Genomic DNA, 20,559 nt, shown 5'->3' on the forward strand with positions numbered 1-20,559 from the left:
TTGGACGGTACACAGTGTCTGTATGCATGTGCGGCCGTTCAGAACCATTCCCACTCCCATATTGTCAATGTTAAACTTATAGAAAAGTTCAATCTACAAGATATTGTATCTCCTGATTATTTGAAGCAACTTCTCCTTTTTACTGAATATGACAATATCACATCAATAAGCAAAATAAACGAAGAAAGACTTTTGCCAAAGAAAAGTTAACTTTATTGTTAACTCCTGAAGTAAAAATAGATTTGTTTGGTATATACACGACAAAAGAACAATATTTTGAAATTTTATTTAGGCGTAAAGAATTATTAAATATATTAATTAAAAGTAGTAAAAAGTTTCTTGAATCTACAGTAGTAAGACTAGGAGAGTTCTAACGCATGGGCTCCGAGGGGGGGTGAGGGGCAGGGGGAACCGGTGGGGTACGTCACGCGGGGGGTGACGTCACGCGGGAGGGGAGGGGGCGTCACTCGCGGGGGATGATGACGTCACGTGCGGGGGTGACATCGCGTGCGGGGGATGATGACGTCACGTGCGGGGGTGACGTCACGTGCGGGGGATGATGACGTCACGTGCGGGGGTGACGTCACGTGCGGGGAAGGGAGGATCCGCGGCGCGAGCGATGGACGAGGGGGTCCGCGAGGAGAAGGGGGATCCGCGGAAAGAAGACGGTGCGAAGGTGTGAGAAGGATAGCGCTACATGTGGGAAAAGGATAGCGCTAAGTGTGTGAAGAGGACAGTGCGACAAGGATGGCATCAACGTGTGACAAGGATGACATCAACGTGTGACAAGGATGGCGTCAACGTGGGACAAGGACAACGCATTGTAAGATGGCGTGAGAAGGACGATGCAAAGGTAAGTGAGCAACGAGCATATGAAAGAGAGAGAATGATAATATCGCGATCAACGCGTACGAAAGAGAACGATATTGCAAGAGCAACGCGTGCGAGAGAGAACGCATACGAAAGAGGACTATAATATCGCGAGACTTAGGGTGTCAAGAGTAACGTTGTCGCGAGAACGATAACGTTTAATGATTACACGCGGTGTTTAAACGAAGAAATTGAAATGACGCGTCAGCAGTCGTGTATACGATCGAAATTATTTTCTACTTCGTCCTGGAACTATAAAATAATCTATTTTTTTAAAAATACACAATTTTTTACAAAATATTCGCAAAAACGATACTTACATTCCATAGGAAGGTTAGTTTTAAGAACACAACACATAATATATCGAATAATGTTTTTTTCCATAGAGGGTATATATTTACGCGATCCATTTTTCCTTTTTTTTCTTTTAATTTGGCTGCTCGCGCACACGATTCAGAACTTTCTGACGAGAGAACGAGGTCTCGGCACGAGATTTTATAGTAGAGATGTGGCATTATCACCATATCAAAAACGCGTCATAAGACAAAAGTATGCGCGGTCCCATGAAACTCAGCATGGTATATGATATAATATTAATATTATTATATCGCTACTTTGTGAGGAGACAGTCGTCTCGGCAACTTTAGAATAGGGACATATCATTATTGCTTTACCAAAAACGTAAGACAAAAGTATGCATATTCCCATGCAACTTAGCATGATATAATATAACATTATAATATAATGCGTCAACCCTGCTCGAACGGTCATCGAACGGAAACGAACGACTGTCGAACGGCTATCGAACGGTAATTGAACGCCCGTCGAACGGAAACGAACGCCCGTCGAACGGAAACGAACGATCATCGAACGGAAACGAACGACCGTCAAACGGTCATCGAACGGTAATTGAACGGTCATCGAACGGAATTGAACGGTAATCGAACGGAATTGAACGGTAATTGAACGCCCGTCGAGCGGAAACGAACGCCCGTCGAACGGAAATGAACGGAAACGAACGACTGTCGAACGCAAACGAACGCTCGTCGAACGGAAATGAACGGTCATCGAACGGCTATCGAACGGTAATTGAACGGTCATCGAACGGAAATGAACGACCGTCGAACGGTCATCGAACCGAAACGAACGCTCGTCGAACGGGAATGAACGGTCATCGAACGGCAATTGAACGGCAATTGAACGGTCATCGAACGACAATTGAACGCTCGTCGAACGGAAATGAACGGCTGTCGAACGGAAACGAACGCTCGTCGAACGGTCATCGAATGTAAAACTATATTCAATTATCAAATATTTAAATGTTTTATCATGTACCACAATGTAGTATCAAAATACAATATCTGCGACAGCTGTGTCACGTACGGAAACACGATACTGCACACGTACATAGATAGAGATGAGGAAAGAAAGGAGAGAATAAGAAAGACGATAAAAGTATATTGCATCATCAATTTATTATAAATATGGATTCGATGAATCATTATCATGATTTCAACCACCAATTATAAATCTTAAATACATTTTGTAAAGCACAATTTTTTACATGATTTTCACAACGTACAGTATTCTTAATATCTAACTTATTTAAAGAAGCTACATCATCATAGTCTGCATCCAAAGTTTCGATAATCACATCGTTTCTCGCATCATTGTCCAGTATATCGGTTAACCATTGCCGTTTTTCGTGTCCTTTAATGTACACGAGAGGTGACGCATCATCATCCTCCCCCGTTGCACCCATCACCGCCGTCGTAATTAAACAGTAGTAAGTCTAGGCCGGTTCTAACCCAGGGGCTCCGAGGGGGGGTGAGGGGCGAGGGGGAACCGGCGGGGTGGGTGACGTCACGGGGGGGGGGGGTGATGACGTCACGCGGGGGGGGTGACGTCACGCGGGATGACGTCGCGCGGGGGGGGGGGTGACGTCACGCGGGGGGGTGACGTCACGCGGGGGGGGGTGACGTCACGCGGGGGATGATGACGTCACGTGCGGGGGATGATGACAACGTCACATGCGGGGGATGATGACGTCACGTGCGGGGGATGATGACGTCACGTGCGGAGGATGATGACGTCACGCGCGGGTAGGGGAGGTCCGCGGCGCGACCGGTGGACGAGGGGGTCCGCGCGGGGAAGGGGGGATCCGCGGCGCGAGCGATGGACGAGGGTGTCCGCGCGGGTAGGGGGGATCCGCGGCGCGACCGGTGGACGAGGGGGTCCGCGCGGGGAAGGGGGGATCCGCGGCGCGAGCGATGGACGAGGGGGTCCGCGCGGGTAGGGGGGATCCGCGGCGCGACCGATGGACGAGGGGGTCCGCGCGGGTAGGGGGATCCGCGGCGCGAGCGATGGACGAGGGGGTCCGCGCGGGTAGGGGGGATCCGCGGCGCGACCGATGGACGAGGGGGTCCGCGAGGAGAAGGGGGATCCGCGGCGGGCCCGCGATGTGTCCACGTGTGAGAAGGACGGTGCACTGGTTTGAAAAGGATAGCGTAAAGTGTGTGAAGAGGACAGTGCGACAAGGATGGCATCAACGTGTGACAAGGACGACATCAACATACGACAAGGATGACGTCAACGTGGAACAAGGACGACGCATTGTAAGATGCTGCATAGGTGGGAGAAGGACGACGCAAAGGTAAGTGAGTGATAGCGACGAGCTTGTGAATGAGAGAGAACGATAATAGCGCGAAGAGAACGCATACGAAAGAGAACTATAATATCGCGAGAACAACGTATGCGAGAGAGAACGATAATAGCTAAGATAACGCGTGCGAGCGAGAACGAAGATATCGCGAGACTTACAACTAACGCGAGACTTATTGTTAGAACGATAGCGCGTACGAAAGAGAGAGAGAGAGAACGATAAATTCTTACAACTAGCGCAAGAGAGACGCAAAGGATGGGAACGCAAGGAGAGGCGCGTAAATAAATACATTTCTTTTTTTTTAAATTAAAATATAAAATTTATTTAAATGTGTGCGTGTATTATACAATTTTGTGTGTGTGTGTGTGTGTGTGTGTGTGTGTGTGTGTGTCTAATAAAATAATAATATAATATAAAATATAAAATATAAAATTTAAATATATAATAAAAATATATAATATAAAATAAAAAAAATATATATATATATATATATATATATATATATATATATATAAGGGGGAGGGGGCGATGCGCCGGGCTAAGGGGGAGGCCGCTTCTGGAACAGAAATAGATGCAGCGTTAATAGAAATATATTACGATAAGATTTATAAAAAACACTTACATCTGTCAATCCATTCCTCTTGTTTTTCCTCATTCTCCTCATGTTCCTCTTCTTCCTGTTCCTCTTCTTCCTGCTCCTCATTCTCCCCTTCTCTTTCCCCATCCTCCTCTTCCTCCTCTTCTCTTTCCCCATCCTCCTCTTCCTCCTCTTCTCTTTCCTCTTCCTCATCCTCTTCTCTTTCCTCTTCCTCCTCCTGCTCCTCTTCTTCTATGACCCATTCCTCTATTTCTTCGTGGGGCTCTTCCCCGAAGAGCCGCCGCAGGTCGAAAATATCTTCGACCTGGCGACTCTCCGGGGTGTCGCCCCACATATATAAAAAGTGGCTTCTCCTAGCCCGACGCACCGTCCTCACCCATTGCCTCCTTTCAATATTGATGAAGCCCGGTATCCGGACTTCATCCTGAAACTATATCAAAAATATTTATTTAAAAATACACAATTTTTACAATTTTTATAAAATAATCATAATACATTCAATACTTACATTCCATAGGAACATCAGCTTTAAGAACACAACACATAATATATCGAATAATGTTTTTTTCCATACAGGGTATATATTTACGCGATCCATTATTTTTTTTTTTTTTTTTTTTTAACTTTTACACGTACACGATTCAGAACTTCTAAACTCTTTCTGACGAGGCAACGAGGTCCCGGCACGAGGTTTTATAGTAGAGATGCGACATTATCACCATATCAAAAACGCGTCGTAAGACAAAAGTACGGTCCCATGCAACTCAGCGTGGTATATAATATAATATAATATTAATATTATCATATCGCGACTTTGTGAGGAGACAAACGTCTCGGTATGAAACTTTAGAATAAGGACGTATCATTATCGCTTTACCAAAAACGCCTCGTAAGACAAAAGTATGCATGATATAATATAACATTATAATATAATGTGTCAACCCTGCTCGAACGGTCATCGAACGGAAATAAGCGACTATCGAACGCAAACGAACGGTCATCGAACGGAAATGAACGACCGTTGAACGGCTATCGAACGGTCATCGAACGAAAACGAACGACTGTCGAACGCAAACGAACGCTCGTCGAACAGCAATTGAACGGCTATCGAACGGTCATCGAACGGAAACGAACGACTGTCGAACGCAAACGAACGCTCGTCGAACGGAAATGAACGACCGTCGAACGGTAATCGAACGGAAACGAACGCTCGTTGAACGGTAATTGAACGGTCATCGAACGGAAACGAACGACTGTCGAACGCAAACGAACGGTCATCGAACGGAAATGAACGACCGTTGAACGGCTATCGAACGGTCATCGAACGAAAACGAACGACTGTCGAACGCAAACGAACGCTCGTCGAACAGCAATTGAACGGCTATCGAACGGTCATCGAACGGAAACGAACGACTGTCGAACGCAAACGAACGCTCGTCGAACGGAAATGAACGACCGTCGAACGGTAATCGAACGGAAACGAACGCTCGTTGAACGGTAATTGAACGGTCATCGAACGCTCGTCGAACGGAAATGAACGACCGTCGAACGGTAATCGAACGGAAACGAACGCTCGTTGAACGGTTGTCGAACGGTAATTGAACGGTCATCGAACGGAAATGAACGCCCGTCGAACGGTAATTGAACGGTAATCGAACGGAAACGAACGCTCGTCGAACGGAAATGAACGCCCGTCGAACGGAAACGAACGGTAATCGAACGGAAACGAACGCCCGTCGAACGGAATCAAACGGAAATGAACGGTTGTCGAACGGAAATGAACAACTGTTGAAAGGAAATCAACGACTATCGAACGCAAAACTATATTCAATTATCAAATATTTAAATATTTTATCATATACCACAATATAGTATCGAAATACAATATCTGTGGCAGCTGTGTCGCGTACGGAAACACGATACTGCACACGTACATAGATAGAGATGAGGAAAGAAAGGAGAGAATAAGAAAGACGATAAAAATATATTGCATCATCAATTTATTATAAATATGGATTCGACGAATCATTATCATGATGTTTCAACCACCAATTATAAATCTTAAATACATTTTCTAAGGCACAATTTTTTACATGATTTTCACAACGTACAGTATTCTTAACATCTAACTTATTTAAAGAAGCTACATCCTCATAATCTGCATCCAAAGTTTCGATAATCACATCGTTTCTCGCATCATTGTCCAGTATATCGGCTAGCCATTGCCGTTTTTCATGCCCTTTAACGTACACGAGAGATGACGCATCATCATCCTCCCCCGTTGCACCCATCACCGCCGTCGTAATTAAACGTTTCGATTTCCAATATGAAACGTGTCCATCATTCCACGATAATCCATGGTGATTTTTCATCAACCATAAAACCTGACATCTCTCAGATTTTGTGAGCATGTGCCATGGTTCGGGACATGTAAAAATGTAATGAGAAAGTATGGATCCCTTTCTCAGAACAGCAGCTTCCTTCACGACAAAATTTTTGTCAACGATAAATCCTTGTAGATCCACAAACGTTGGCACAGCCATGATGACAAGATCCGATCGCAGACTGATGTCGATCGTCAAACATCTCAATCTTTTATATTTTTTCATATGCAATGGAGGGGATATTTGCTGACTTATGTAATTTTGCGGACTACATTGGTCAATGGATTATATTCGACAACCCGATCGTGCAAGATGAGACAATAGGCGGTAGTATTCGCCGATATATTTTCCCTGCATTCAAACTCTATTCTCACGTCCACGGTAGCAGTTTTGACAGACTCGTTTTGTCGCGAGCAATCAATGACCGCGAGAGGACCGCAATGTAGAAACTTTGAAATGGTTAATAGCGTGGTGCTGTTATCGCATCCATAATAAGATTTGCGAAAACGAGAGTACATGTTGAATAGAACGGCGAATCTATTTTTTTCAAAATCTAAATTTAAATCATCGTAGGGATAAAATTCCGAGTTTAAATAGAGTTTAACGTTGGCCAATTTGCAGTCATCGAACAATGTAACATCTTGTGACACTGAATTCTTTTTACCAGTTTGCAGTGCAAAGATCACGTATCGTGGTTTCTCTAGCTGGGAGGCAGCTTTCACGGTCCATGAATGCTTAGTCGTGCTATGCAGCAGAGGAAATTCGTATAGATCCCAAGATCTGAAACTCATGTTCAAGTATCGTCCGCTTTCCAACATTCGCAACATCGACAATTTATTAATCTCATTCAATATTACATGAGGCATACGCCACTGTATCTTGAGTAATTCAATCTCTGCTTCCGACGATGGGTGTCCGAATAGACAATTATTATCGTTGCGCGAACGTATCAAAATCAATTCATGACGAGCGTTAATCACAACGCGTTTATAATCTTCACAAAATCCCAGCAGCATGTTGAGCGGTACGCAATAGTTGAAATAATTTTTGTCACCATTGTACGTCAAATCCCACGCAGCGTTCTTCAAGTTTATACTTTTCTGATGCGTTAGAGAGACATAATTTTTGAGCGTCGAAGTTATTCCAACATTTCTGTTGTGATCAATCTCTACTCCGTCGAGTTCGTATCGAAGCTCATCAAACATGAATGCGACACAATTGTTTCCCAATACAACCTTCATTTCATCATTCGCTTTACGCACATTAAACCTTCCCTCGATGTAAAGAAAGCTTTCACACGGTAACGTGTACAAATCCTGATGTTGTATAGGTATTCGTATCTCGTCGCTGTATCCAAGCGTCGTATTGGCGTACGGATTGTATGTATGAGTCTCAATCTTGACGATGCGATCGTCAAAGACTGGCTCACCTCCGATATTCAAAATATCAATCATTCTTTTCGTACGATGAATCCCAATGATTTTAAAAATTCACGATTCAACGCGCTCAACTTCTTCTTAATGGCTATCTTATTATTGTCACCCGATACCGCAATAGTATTGTCCCTCGTAAAAGTATTGTCTCTCGCGTGCTCCGTTTCGTTCAGCACGAGCATACTATGTTTGTCGCCGCCGTATATGCAATCTTACGGTAATTTCTTCTCCTCGAAAATCGAGCAATCGACCTCTTTGATCCACAATACGTATCGTTAAATCCGTAATGCTCCGTACGATGATCGGCAGGTAAATGATCTGTGCTGGCGTTTCCGATATCTTATATCCTGGTGGTACGCTCGGTGAAAATTCATGTATTGTGTGTACGCGCATGCCATTGCTGTACGCACCAGTAGTCACGTTACATTCTATACGAATAATATTTACGTTTATAATATTAACCGGTTCGTCCGATTCGTACCACTCGCGAGGTTGCAATATACGATTCGATGAGAATCCAAGCAAGGATCCTACATTGTCGGGTTTGGTAAAGTTTATTCTGTAGGCACATTTGATTTCGCTCTTTAGCGTGCTATGATTGGCGCGAAGCGCTATTGGATATTCCTCATCATAATCGTTTTCAACATCTCTGGAAAGGTGTTCATCTTGCAAAATTGCACGTTTGAGATAGTCATTTATAGCGTGCAATTCGTACGATCCTTCGGGAATCGTAATTTCTTTGTCGTCGTTGCCAAAGTAAAATTTATTATTCGAAAAATTTACGTTTGGTATCATATGATAAGTTTCAAAATCCGTTAATCCAAGCTCGTAATCGGCATCAGTCAAATCTATAGCGGGAAAATAGCTTACAGCGAGAACGCTGCTTCTGCCAGTCAACGTAAGTGTCAGTGACATGTCGAACGAATACTGAGTCGTGACGATGGATTGTCAGGCTTTAAATTGATCGTCGACTGTTTGAAGAAATTTTAAACACAACTGTCCACAGATGCTCTGATTGTAACTTTGATAAGATGCATAATTGTATTCAATTTTCACTCGTCCGAAATATCGCACAAGTTCCTTAGGTGGTCGAAGGTTTCCAAAACTGTCGAAATATACGACACGATCTCCCCTCTTTGCGTACGCTACCCAATGAGTACCGGGACCATCAACGTCATCCAAATTGACGATACCGCTCTCGTTTCGTCGTACACCGCTTATTGGTAAATTATTGCGCATGAAAACACCTCTAAAGAACGGTATGTGCATACGTTTCACCAATTGTTCCAATTGCACGTTAGTTGTCGCACCCGTAGGCATTTTTAATGTTTTTTCGACGTTTTTTTTTTTCTCTTAGACTTTGTTGAGAATCCCTGTCCACGCTTGTACGGAGCGAGATAAAGTCCGCGACCTTCCATAGCGCGATTGTGACGCTGCAACTCTTCCAGCTGACGTTGCGCCGCCTTGCTATCGTTTACCGCCTTTGCGATTCCCGCCGCACCGCCGGCCAAAGAACCGACAACTCCCAACAACGGTAAAAGTGGTAAAATACCACCACGTTTCGCTACTGGAAGTATTCGTTTTTTCCTCCTCTTTGTCGTCGATGGCTTTTTCATCCCCATGCCGAGTTTTGTCTTTGCCTTCATTGCCGCCCAAACAGTCGTAGCGGCTGCTCTTTCGCCAAGAGTCGAATCCCTCGCGATAATGCGTTCTCGCGCTCTTGCAGCTAGTATGCGATCCGCGACGTGTCGTTGACCGAGGTCGTTGCTTCGCGAGTAAGCAATGTCGTGCTCGCGACAAGCGGCGTCCAATGGATTGACGCCTCGATCGCCTCTAGCCAATCGTTTCTCTAATCGTGTTCCCGGGCCGCAAAACTGATAACCGGGAATATGTAATTCGATGGGAAGCGCGTTTATCGCACGATTTAAGAGACCGCTACCTCTTACGATTCTCGCTGACATTCGTAGCAATCTTTTATTAACGGTGGCGGACCGTCGATGTGCGTTCGCTGCCACGGCTGATTGTAATGTCGCATGCACGAACGATATTGTCGAACCTCCGAATCAGCTTTTATATATTCTGGAAGCTTGTCCCACAATCGTTCCACGTAATCACCAAAATTTTGTAGTAAAACAATCTTTGGGATATACTGCAGTTGTTCAGCGGTAAGCCGGAAAATGTCTCTTTCATCCGACAGAAGGAGAAACATTTTGATACTGAACGGTTTCGAGTTGAGACACCTCTATAAATAGGTCTCCCCCTCGTGATCATTTGCAAAATTGATTCGAAAGAGAAAACATGCGGTTCGTGCGACAAGCGCGGATAATCAAAGTATCAAATTTCGATGATAGACTAATATCGGAGAAAAAAGTATGCAAGCATGGAAACATGCTACCGACTACTATACGCGGTATCGTTTGCGGCCCTTCAAACTGTGGTAAGACAAACGTGTTGATTAGTTTGATAGAAAGTCCATATGGTGTACGTTTCGAGAACATGTACGTATACTCGAAATCGCTTCAACAACCGAAATATAGATATTTGGAAAATTTACTAGCACCTATAGACGAAATTGGTTATTTTACATTCTCTAATAACAGCGATGTCATTCCACCGAGCGAGGCGCTTCCGAATTCCATCTTTATCTTTGATGACGTGGCATGTGACAAGCAAGATACGATAAGAGAATACTTTGCAATGGGTCGACACTCGAGCGTCGACTGTTTCTATCTTTGTCAAACGTATGCCAAGATACCTAAGCATCTTATACGCGACAATGCGAATCTTTTGATTTTATTTAAACAAGACGGCACAAACTTGAAACATGTATACAACGATCATGTAAATACCGACATGTCTTACGACGATTTCCGCGCATTGTGTCAGAAATGTTGGCAACGCAAATATGGCTTCGTAGTCATTGATAAAGACAGCACGTTGATCAATGGACGATATAGAAGAGGATTTAATGATTTCGCGATACCGTAAAGCGATCAGTCGTCATCGACACATTGATCAAGCATCATGAACGACGATCGTGAAAAGATTGCGATAGAGATTGCAAAAATGAGCGAATCAATTCGCAAAAAATATCGCGCTTTGAAAACTGGTAAAATGGAGGAAGACGTTGCATTGGAAAGACAATTTAAGCCAATTACCGAACCTTTAAAACAGCTTATCGAAAATACTGTGGAATCTGATGCGCCGAAAATTGAACCATTGAGTTTAACGTTTGGAGAGAAGCACGAGGAAAAAATAAAAGAGTCGAAGCAAGGAATAAAGCGAGCACGGATAAATATGCCGATAAACGATTCGCCGATATATTCGACACCGAATCGATCGAAACGAAGGAAACAATTTTCTAATATGGCTACTGTTTCTACTCCGATAAAAGTACAACCGCGTCAAACAATACCATCCCCGTCCGTCGAAGAAATTTATGAGACCACGCCCGATTCGTTTGTAACATCGGTCCGACATGAATTAGAAACGTCCGAAGGTCAGAAAACGTTCCGAGATCATTTTGGTCCACTAGCGCAAAAATATATAGGAGCTATCATGAGTGTTGATAAAAATAAGAGTATGGATTACGTCTACGGTGTTAAATTTACCAGCGAAGGAATGATGCTCGGTGATAAACGTTTCGATGTGGACATGGAAGATAATATAATTATCGATGGAATAAAATATACGGGATCCGAAGGTATCTACGATTTGATTTTTAGAAAATTTCCCAATCATAAAAAATACACTCAAGACGATTTGTATAAATATCAAAGTATATTAAAAGCAACAAATGCGCATAAACGTGACAACAAAGTTAATAATCCTATTAAAAGTAACAAAGGATACAAGTACAAATATATAATTGCACCATTATTCCCCGATAGAAAGGTGGGAAGAGGTATAGACGCGCCGCACACCATGACGCTAAGCGACAACATGATCGATTACGTGCATTGGAACGATCCCAACGAATTGGTAAATCGTTTGCGATTGCTGGACGCCTCGCGTCGAGCCGGCAACAATGCTCACGACAATGAAATCTTGTCAATTATCGAAGAACTTCGCGAGGCTGGCATTATTATAAATTAAACTATGCGTCAACGATACATGTCATTCGGTCAAAGTTCTCGGTACTGAAATGTCGATTAATAAATTTGGATTATCGCTCGGAACGTCGAATAATTTGTACTATCAATGGAATGGATTATTGAGAAATTACGTTCGCGATAACGCTCTCTGCCAGACTACTACCGGCTTTGACGCAAGGTCGCGCAAGATTCAACGTGTAGCGCAACCGGAAACTGATACTGACGCCGTCAACAAACGATACGTGGATAAACTTTTGAGAGATCGACAGGGAGAAATTGAACAAAAAATTATCACGCTTGAAACACACGTGCAGGCGCTACGAATAATGATGGACGAGATAAAGAATGTGCTGAGATATGCAACATCTGACTCGACATAGTAAACGAGAGATACTAATATCGCAATATTAATTATGCCTCGATCAAACGTGCGAAAGAAGATAAACACCTCCGAAAAGCGACAACTTGTCGAGGAACTACATGCTCCGGCGAGAAGAAATTTTCCACGAAGACGCGTCATTGTACGCGGATACGACGATCTGTGGCAGGCGGACGTGGTTGACATGCGTTCGTATTCTCGACTCAACAAGGGTCATAAATACATACTCACAGTTATCGATGTGTTGAGCAAGTATGCGTGGGCCGTACCGCTCAAGAGTAAGAGCGGAAACGAAATGTCCGAAACGATCGCAAAGATTATTGGAGACGATAAAAGGTGTCCGAAAAATTTTCAAACCGACAGAGGAAAAGAATTTTACAACGCGAGTGTGCAGAAACTCATGAAGAAACACAACATTAATCATTACTCGACGTATTCCATTATGAAAGCCTCGGTCGCGGAACGATTCAACCGTACTTTGAAAAACAATATGTGGAAAATGTTTACGCTCAACGGAAATTACAAATGGATCGACAAGCTATCTCGACTTGTTGCAGAGTACAATACGCGAAAACATCGCACTATCGGTATGAGACCTGCCGATGTCACTCCAGCGATCGCTGAAAAACTTTTAAATACGGTGTATAGCAACGTAAAAATTGCGGCTCCGACAAAATTTAAAGTAGGCGATTCTGTACGCGTGAGCAAATACAAGACCATCTTTGAAAAAGGTTTCACACCTAATTGGACGACCGAAGTTTTTAAGATTGTCGAGGTGCAGAAAACTAATCCCACGACATTCATACTCGAAGATTCGCGTGGAGATCCCGTCGCTGGAGGATTCTACGAATACGAATTACAACGCGTCGCTAATCCCGACGTATATCTCGTGGAAAAAATTTTGCGGGAAAAGGGTGATGATGTATACGTGAAATGGTTGGGAATGAATAAATCATACAACTCTTGGATACATAAAAATAGTGTATTATAAATATTTATTAAAATAATATACATATAAACTATATAAATAATTTAATATATAAATATTTAATAATATAAAAATACATAAAATGTATTAAATATAAGAATATATACATGGTTATGTACAAAATATACAATTAATAATAAATAAAATATACATTTATTTACAATGGTATTCTATAATGTCCCCACGGTAACGTATCGGTGGTTTCGGGTACGATATACCGCTTATCGTCGTACGGACTCAGAGCAATTTTCGTCTCGCAGATCGTGTATACTTGGTGCAGTTTAGATCGTATACACGACTGCTGACGCGTCATTTCAATTTCTTCTTTCAAACACCGCGTGTAATCGTCAAACGTTATCGTTCTCGCAACAACGTTACTCTTGACACCTTTAACTTTCTTCGTATCCTTTTTTCCATTCACTCGTAACGCGTACATCTTTGCTCTGAGCCCAACGAATTCGGTCATTATGGTACCGTTGTTTTCGTCCTTCATCAGGCCCGGTACCTTTTTATTTACAAGCGGTATACCGTACGCATTATCCACTGCATAATCGCTCGTGTCGAATCTGATGATATCGCGCTTCATATTCTCATACACATCCGCACACTCAATGTGATATATGAGACTATCCGTATCGGTGTACATTACCTGGCATTTGTCGCGATACATTGGCGTCATATACTCGTGATGAAACTCATACAAACATGTCTTGGATATGTCGAGTATGCACATACCCACGTAAATCGGTTTGTAGAATTTCACCTCGAGTTTACGCAATTCCACAGCGATTAAGTTTTCTGAAAAAACGCTTCTGCTGTGGAAATTTGGTTTCGCAATCATTACCTCTGCGCCGTACCGACCATCCCACTTTGTTAATAATTTAACATCGACACGATTGCGCACATTTTCCATCGTTTTACCAAACACTGCATTGTTCATTAATTTATATAAATTTTTTTCGAAATCATTTTTAGCCAATGTTCTAAAATGTGTATTTAATTCTATGTAATTTCGAAGCCACGGAGATTGTGAAAACTGTAAAATTCGATGTATTTTTGTAACGCGAAGACCGTGACGCGTACACTGCTGCAGGTTGCAGTAGTGTATCACGTAACGTTTCTTATCGTATAGCATTGCAAGCAGTTTGAATTCCCGCTTGCCAGGTGGTTTGTCGCGTGTCGGGCAAAACGGTAGGTCAGTGTGTGCATCGTGAAGATGTTGCGGGTACTCGAGGTCCACTTCGAGGACATAGCCTGTAGGCGAATCTAGCGCGATGGATGATACGTCAAAATTGGTCACGTCGTCGACCCATCGAAAATCGGCGTAAGGTAACGGTTGACACATTGCCCATCCGTACAAATTATTTACATCAAAGTACATCAAGTACGATGCTGGTTTCGATGGATCGTACGACTCCATGTACTTGTTATTAGCGCGAGCATATCTACCCGAACATTGACTCAGACCACCGCGTATACCACGTTCGATGAACATAACCATGTCGATGTCAGTAAGCAACTCGAACGTAATTTTCGTATGCTTCAACATGGCGTCCCACGTGTATCCGGGGAGAGTATAGTAATACGCGGGGTCGAGTCCGTAACTTTCGATACATTTATCTCGAAAGTTTTCGAAAATGTCGGCTAATAACAAGACATCAATTTTAAGATATAAATCGCTATATTCGCCTAGCGTCCGAATGGAGAATCGCGTCCAGATGTTCTCGGCGTGCGCGTAATCGCTCTCGGATACAGTGTCACCGGTCAAGGAACTGTAAAATGATTCGCGCGGTGGTAAACACGTATCTTGCAACCTATCTACCGAGTCGATGTATTCATACGGAAATACACCTTTTCGCGTTAACAAATTGAAATTATCTGTTGATAAATTTTGATATTCTGATTTTAAAATTTTGAGTTTGTCTTTATCCAAAAACGATGCCAATTTGTCGAGACTCGATGCGAGAAATTTGAATGAATCGATGAAACGTAATTTTACATGATTTTTTGATTCTTCATCCATACAAACATCTTTTGTGAATGAAATATATTTCTCTTTTGTTATCGGAAGTAACTCGATTTTCCCTTCGAACGATGTGGCTATTTCCTCGATAATAAAGTGTGAATCATAACCTGATAAATTATGAAAAACTATGGGAATACAAAAAGATTCTTTATAATTTAAATTGCAATTTGAGTGTGCTGGACCTCTGTATCGCCCGGTTAGATGGCAATGATCGCGAACGCGTGTATCGTCTTCCACGAACGGTTTTTCGCATATATGACATTGAGTGGCGCTATGGAATTTTTCCCACTCTTCGGACGTCAAATTTACCATGGGGACATTTGTTTTTAAAATATTTTTTACACGTAACGCTAAATTTTTGAGGTCTTCGGCGAACCAAGCTATACAATCGGCGCTACGACGCGAATGATATGCCGATAAAGATTCATCATACGAACAATGTACATAGTAAGCTATACTAAATACTTGGTGATGTTGATATGCGTTTTTCTCTTCATCCATCTTGGCCAGAACGCATTCCAGGTCGGCGTAGACCACAAATGGAAGCCGCTCCTTCCGATTAAAGTTATTGAACTCGAGCCACTTGTCCTTATCGCTCGGCAATCGGACAGCGCAATCGTTCATCTTTCCACAGTCGACCGTATGCAACTGCAACTTGGCGTCCGAATCAAAGTAATGTAAGCATCTGTAAAAGAAAAATTTTTTAAAGATTTATATACAATTTGCTACATAACTTATAATTATTCAAATAATATAAATTAAACTTACCGGTCGCAGATATATTTCTTGTGCTCCTTTTTGCTCAATTGTGAGCTCACGAGCCGGGATAAATTCTTAATCCAAGTGAAATGTCCGACGCTGTTGTCGTCTTCAATGTACAGCAAGTTGATATGCTTGTCCTGCTTCTGCTGCGAAAGACGCATCGGGACAATGCTGTTCTTGTCTTCGATGCTGTACACATTTATAGAAATGTCATTGGCAAGTTCAAAATTTTTTATTTGGTTCACAGTCACTGGAAACTCAATGTCCCGGAGATTCAGCACTGTCGTGTAATGTGGGTACGATGATTCCCGTTCCGCCTTTCTTTCGGCGGGGTATAGTGCGGCGACCACTGCCCACGCGAAACATGCATTGTCCTTTGATTGTACATTAATCACCGCTCTTTTCAACATAATCTCCCGCGGTAACTTAATGTGACATCCCGCACGCATAGGATTATACTTATTTATATTTACAGTTAAATTTAATATTCGCGACAAAGCCCACCCGCTGTCGCGTTCCTGAAACTCTTCCAGAGACGCTAGGGTGGGTTCGATAACGCGCCGTTCGTACCACTCGCGTAAATCGGATGTGCGAAAGAGTTCATAGTTTCGCGTATTGATACTTTTGTTGGCGCGTTTATCCCCAGCCACAAATTCACCGTTAAATATTGTGTTCACTTTCACATTATAATGTTTTTTCATAACATCCTTCACATGTTCCAACACAATGTCTTTGGCATCATCGAGAAACTGGCGCGGTTCGATGTGATTATAATTTATCACTGCACCAGTCAATATACGACTCTCGAACGCCGTATCAATCTCGCGCCACGCAAGTCCATTTTGACGCGTGCTACATCCGGCACCCGTGTGTACGAAACGTCCACGTACCGAATTTTTCAACCCTTCGAGGCGCGCGATCCGAGCAATCAGCGATTGTCGATATCCGATCGATAATCGCGGTCGCTTGATGCAACTTTGCTCTTCCAACGACTCGATATACGTATCACATCGTTGCTCCCACACAATGTAATCTTCCAATGAATTCACCAAAGTGGATTGCTCTCGCAAACTTTGTTCCTCCATATTGTATCAGACTTGCGAAATGCGCTTCCCAATGATAGTTCCGGATGTACTTTAACAAAAATACTGGTGGGGTGTGCCTCTTGATCATGATTTATATACTGTCTCGTGCATATCATCGAACATTCTAGAATGATTTCATCTTAAAAATTCCCTGGAGTAGCGTCTGCAATTTAACCTTGATAATTTCGCGTTTTGTCACGTACATTTGAAAAATCTAACGTGGTTGCATCGGGAGCAGTCGTAAATCGGCGCTTGATTTTAGCACATTCAGCTAAATCTTTGTCTAGGGGTGATGTGCGTTTTAACCTTGACGGTTAATCTTTGTTCTGATGTGTAATTTAACCTTGATAATTTCGCGTTTTGTCACGTACATTTGAAAAATCTGACGTGTTTGCATCAGGAGTAGCCGTACATCGGCGCTCGATTTTAGCGCATTCAGCTAAATCTTTGTTCCGATGTGCATCTTAACCTTGAAAATTTCGCGTTTTGTCACGTACATTTGAAAAATCTGACGTGATTGCATCAGGAGCAGCCGTACATCAGCGCTCGATTTTAGCGAATTCAGCTAAATCTTTGTTCTGGGGATGATGATGTCATCGCAGCCGTACATCGGCGCGACAAAATTTTAGAGGAAATTAAAATGTCGTGTTAGCAATAATCCCCTCTACATTGCAATTTGCGATACTATTTGAATTGATATTAATTCTAATACGATCAGTATTGCATCAATCGCGCGTGTGAAAGGTTCACTGAAGAAATCGACATGAATTTTTACGTTCCGATTCGAAACGGTGAAACTCCACCGTGTAAGAAGCAAAAATGCGACACGTAAGTTTCAATCGTTTAAAAATTTTATTTATTAATTTTTTTAAATATTGATCTAATTATTTATATTTTTATAGCATTCAACCTAGTCGTGCGACTCACATACTTGGAAGAAGATATGCTTTAACCCCAACGTCGTACAAGTATTTGGACATTGGAATAAGCGTTGGAGCTGTGTCGTACGTGGAACTGATTCTCGGCGATAATCGAGGCAATCAAATAGTGTTGCCTTTCTCAACGTGGAATTTGTTGATGCAGAAGCAAGCAGACGTTGAACAATTTCTACAATCGACTGCTCTCCCATTAAGGATTGGAGATCTAATGCTTGAAATGTATCAATCGAAAATTGTAAAACTCGCATTATGCGAAAATTCTTTGTATATGAAACCACAAACATTATTACATTTATTTAATTTTGAAAATTGTATCGATCATATGCATAATTGGTTATGCGAGAATACGTATCTCGTGAATGAAAAATTTAAACAATTTGAAACTGTTTTACAACGTAACAATATTACTACTGTATGCGATGCTGTAAAAACGATACGCGATAGTGATGTCTTTAACAGCGAATCATTAATCGATTGTGAATTACTAACATGTGCTGTAAATGATATTTTTTACGATGCTTGCAATAAATAATTATTTTTATTTCATCTATGATTTTAATTCTTTCCTTCCATACGAATAAGAATAGTTATACTTTTCTCAACACGCTCCGCTAAAGATGTAGAGAAATGCTGAGGTAGATGAGACGTGATGTCCTAGTTGGAATGAGACAAAAGATATTAAAAGATATATAATGAAGAGGAGTCTGCGACATTAGAATATTATTTCTTTCGTTGTTCTGTGTTTCGTTAGTCTTGTGTTACGTTAGTGCAATGGCTGAAGACGATGTTATTATCATCGATGACGATACGGATGATGATGATTATTGGATGGAAAGAGAGAGAGAAATGGATGAGATGGAGAGAGAGAGAGAGGAGAGAGAAATGGAGGAGGGATCATCCGATGGGAAACCTGATTTCCGTTTTCGGACTAGTGATGATGAAGAATTACTTCAATACGAGCGGGAACAACTTTCAAAGAAGAATCTAGAAACTTCAATCGTTCAGTTTATAAGACATCAAGAGCTCGGCTTGGAAAAACCTCGCACAAATTCTTTGAGGACATTTCTTCTAGCTCGAGAAATATGTGCGCGAGATTTTGCAAAATATCATGGATGTAAATGTTTCAATATAGAACCTAATCATTCTAAAGTAAATTGTATTGGAAACAAACTGCGTGAAAATCTCGAATTAATAGAAGATTTTGAAAAATTGAAAGAAGATGATCATGAGAATATACTACGGCGGAAATTGGAAACGTTGAAGGTAAAATATTTTTTGTCGATGTGTAATAAATTTAAAACATAAAATTAATATGTTTGATTTTAGAGTTTACGCGATGATATGAATGGTTGACGAGAGGATAAACAGATATGTGAATCCAAACCTGCATCAAAATATAAATTGTGTGTATTGTATAACGGTGAATGGAAAATGCCATGGAAAGTATTGTAAGTAACTTTCAATTTATAATATATCAAAAGTTCTAAAATAAATTATTAAAAACTATTCAAATGTCTTTTTCTGTTCCAGGAGCGGCTCCACTCAGCCCGACACATCGACCCCTTAGCATTCTAGGAGCGGCCTCCTCCTTAGCCCGGCGCACTCCCCCAAATATATTATTCTTATTATTTTATATTATATATTTTTATTATATATTTAAATTTTATATTTTATATTATTATATTATTATATATTAAGCGCACACACACACACACACACACACACACACACACACACACACAAAATTGTATAATACACGCACACATTTAAATAAATTTTATATTTTAATTTAAAAAAAAAGAAATGTATTTATTTACGCGCCTCTCCTTGCGTTCCCATCCTTTGCGTCTCTCTTGCGCTAGTTGTAAGAATTTATCGTTCTCTCTCTCTCTCTTTCGTACGCGCTATCGTTCTAACAATAAGTCTCGCGTTAGTTGTAAGTCTCGCGATATCTTCGTTCTCGCTCGCACGCGTTATCTTAGCTATTATCGTTCTCTCTCGCATACGTTGTTCTCGCGATATTATAGTTCTCTTTCGTATGCGTTCTCTTCGCGCTATTATCGTTCTCTCTCATTCACAAGCTCGTCGCTATCACTCACTTACCTTTGCGTCGTCCTTCTCCCACCTATGCAGCATCTTACAATGCGTCGTCCTTGTTCCACGTTGACGTCATCCTTGTCGTATGTTGATGTCGTCCTTGTCACACGTTGATGCCATCCTTGTCGCACTGTCCTCTTCACACACTTTACGCTATCCTTTTCAAACCAGTGCACCGTCCTTCTCACACGTGGACACATCGCGGGCCCGCCGCGGATCCCCCTTCTCCTCGCGGACCCCCTC

General features: G+C 42.0%; 2 protein-coding genes across 2 annotated transcripts; both read right to left on the reverse strand.

The window, feature by feature from the left end:
* Positions 1-4,051: 4,051 nt before the first annotated feature.
* Positions 4,052-4,701, reverse strand: LOC145959898 (uncharacterized). Its single transcript, XM_083079116.1, has 2 exons — positions 4,155-4,701; positions 4,052-4,088 (listed from the first exon to the last, which is right to left on the reverse strand). Coding segments are annotated over exons 1-2 (312 nt in total). The 5' UTR covers positions 4,465-4,701; the 3' UTR covers positions 4,052-4,086.
* A 10,620-nt stretch (positions 4,702-15,321) lies between these two features.
* On the reverse strand, positions 15,322-17,995 carry LOC145959899 (uncharacterized). Its single transcript, XM_083079117.1, has one exon. The coding sequence runs from the start codon at positions 17,279-17,281 to the stop codon at positions 16,199-16,201; it is 1,083 nt and encodes a 360-aa protein (XP_082935243.1). The 5' UTR covers positions 17,282-17,995; the 3' UTR covers positions 15,322-16,198.
* Between the last annotated feature and the right edge of the window lie 2,564 nt (positions 17,996-20,559).

Source organism: Camponotus vicinus, unplaced genomic scaffold (assembly GCF_025532165.1).
Source record: "Camponotus vicinus isolate PSW18456_S1 unplaced genomic scaffold, iyCamVici1.0 SCAF_1, whole genome shotgun sequence".
NCBI lineage: Eukaryota > Metazoa > Arthropoda > Insecta > Hymenoptera > Formicidae > Camponotus > Camponotus vicinus.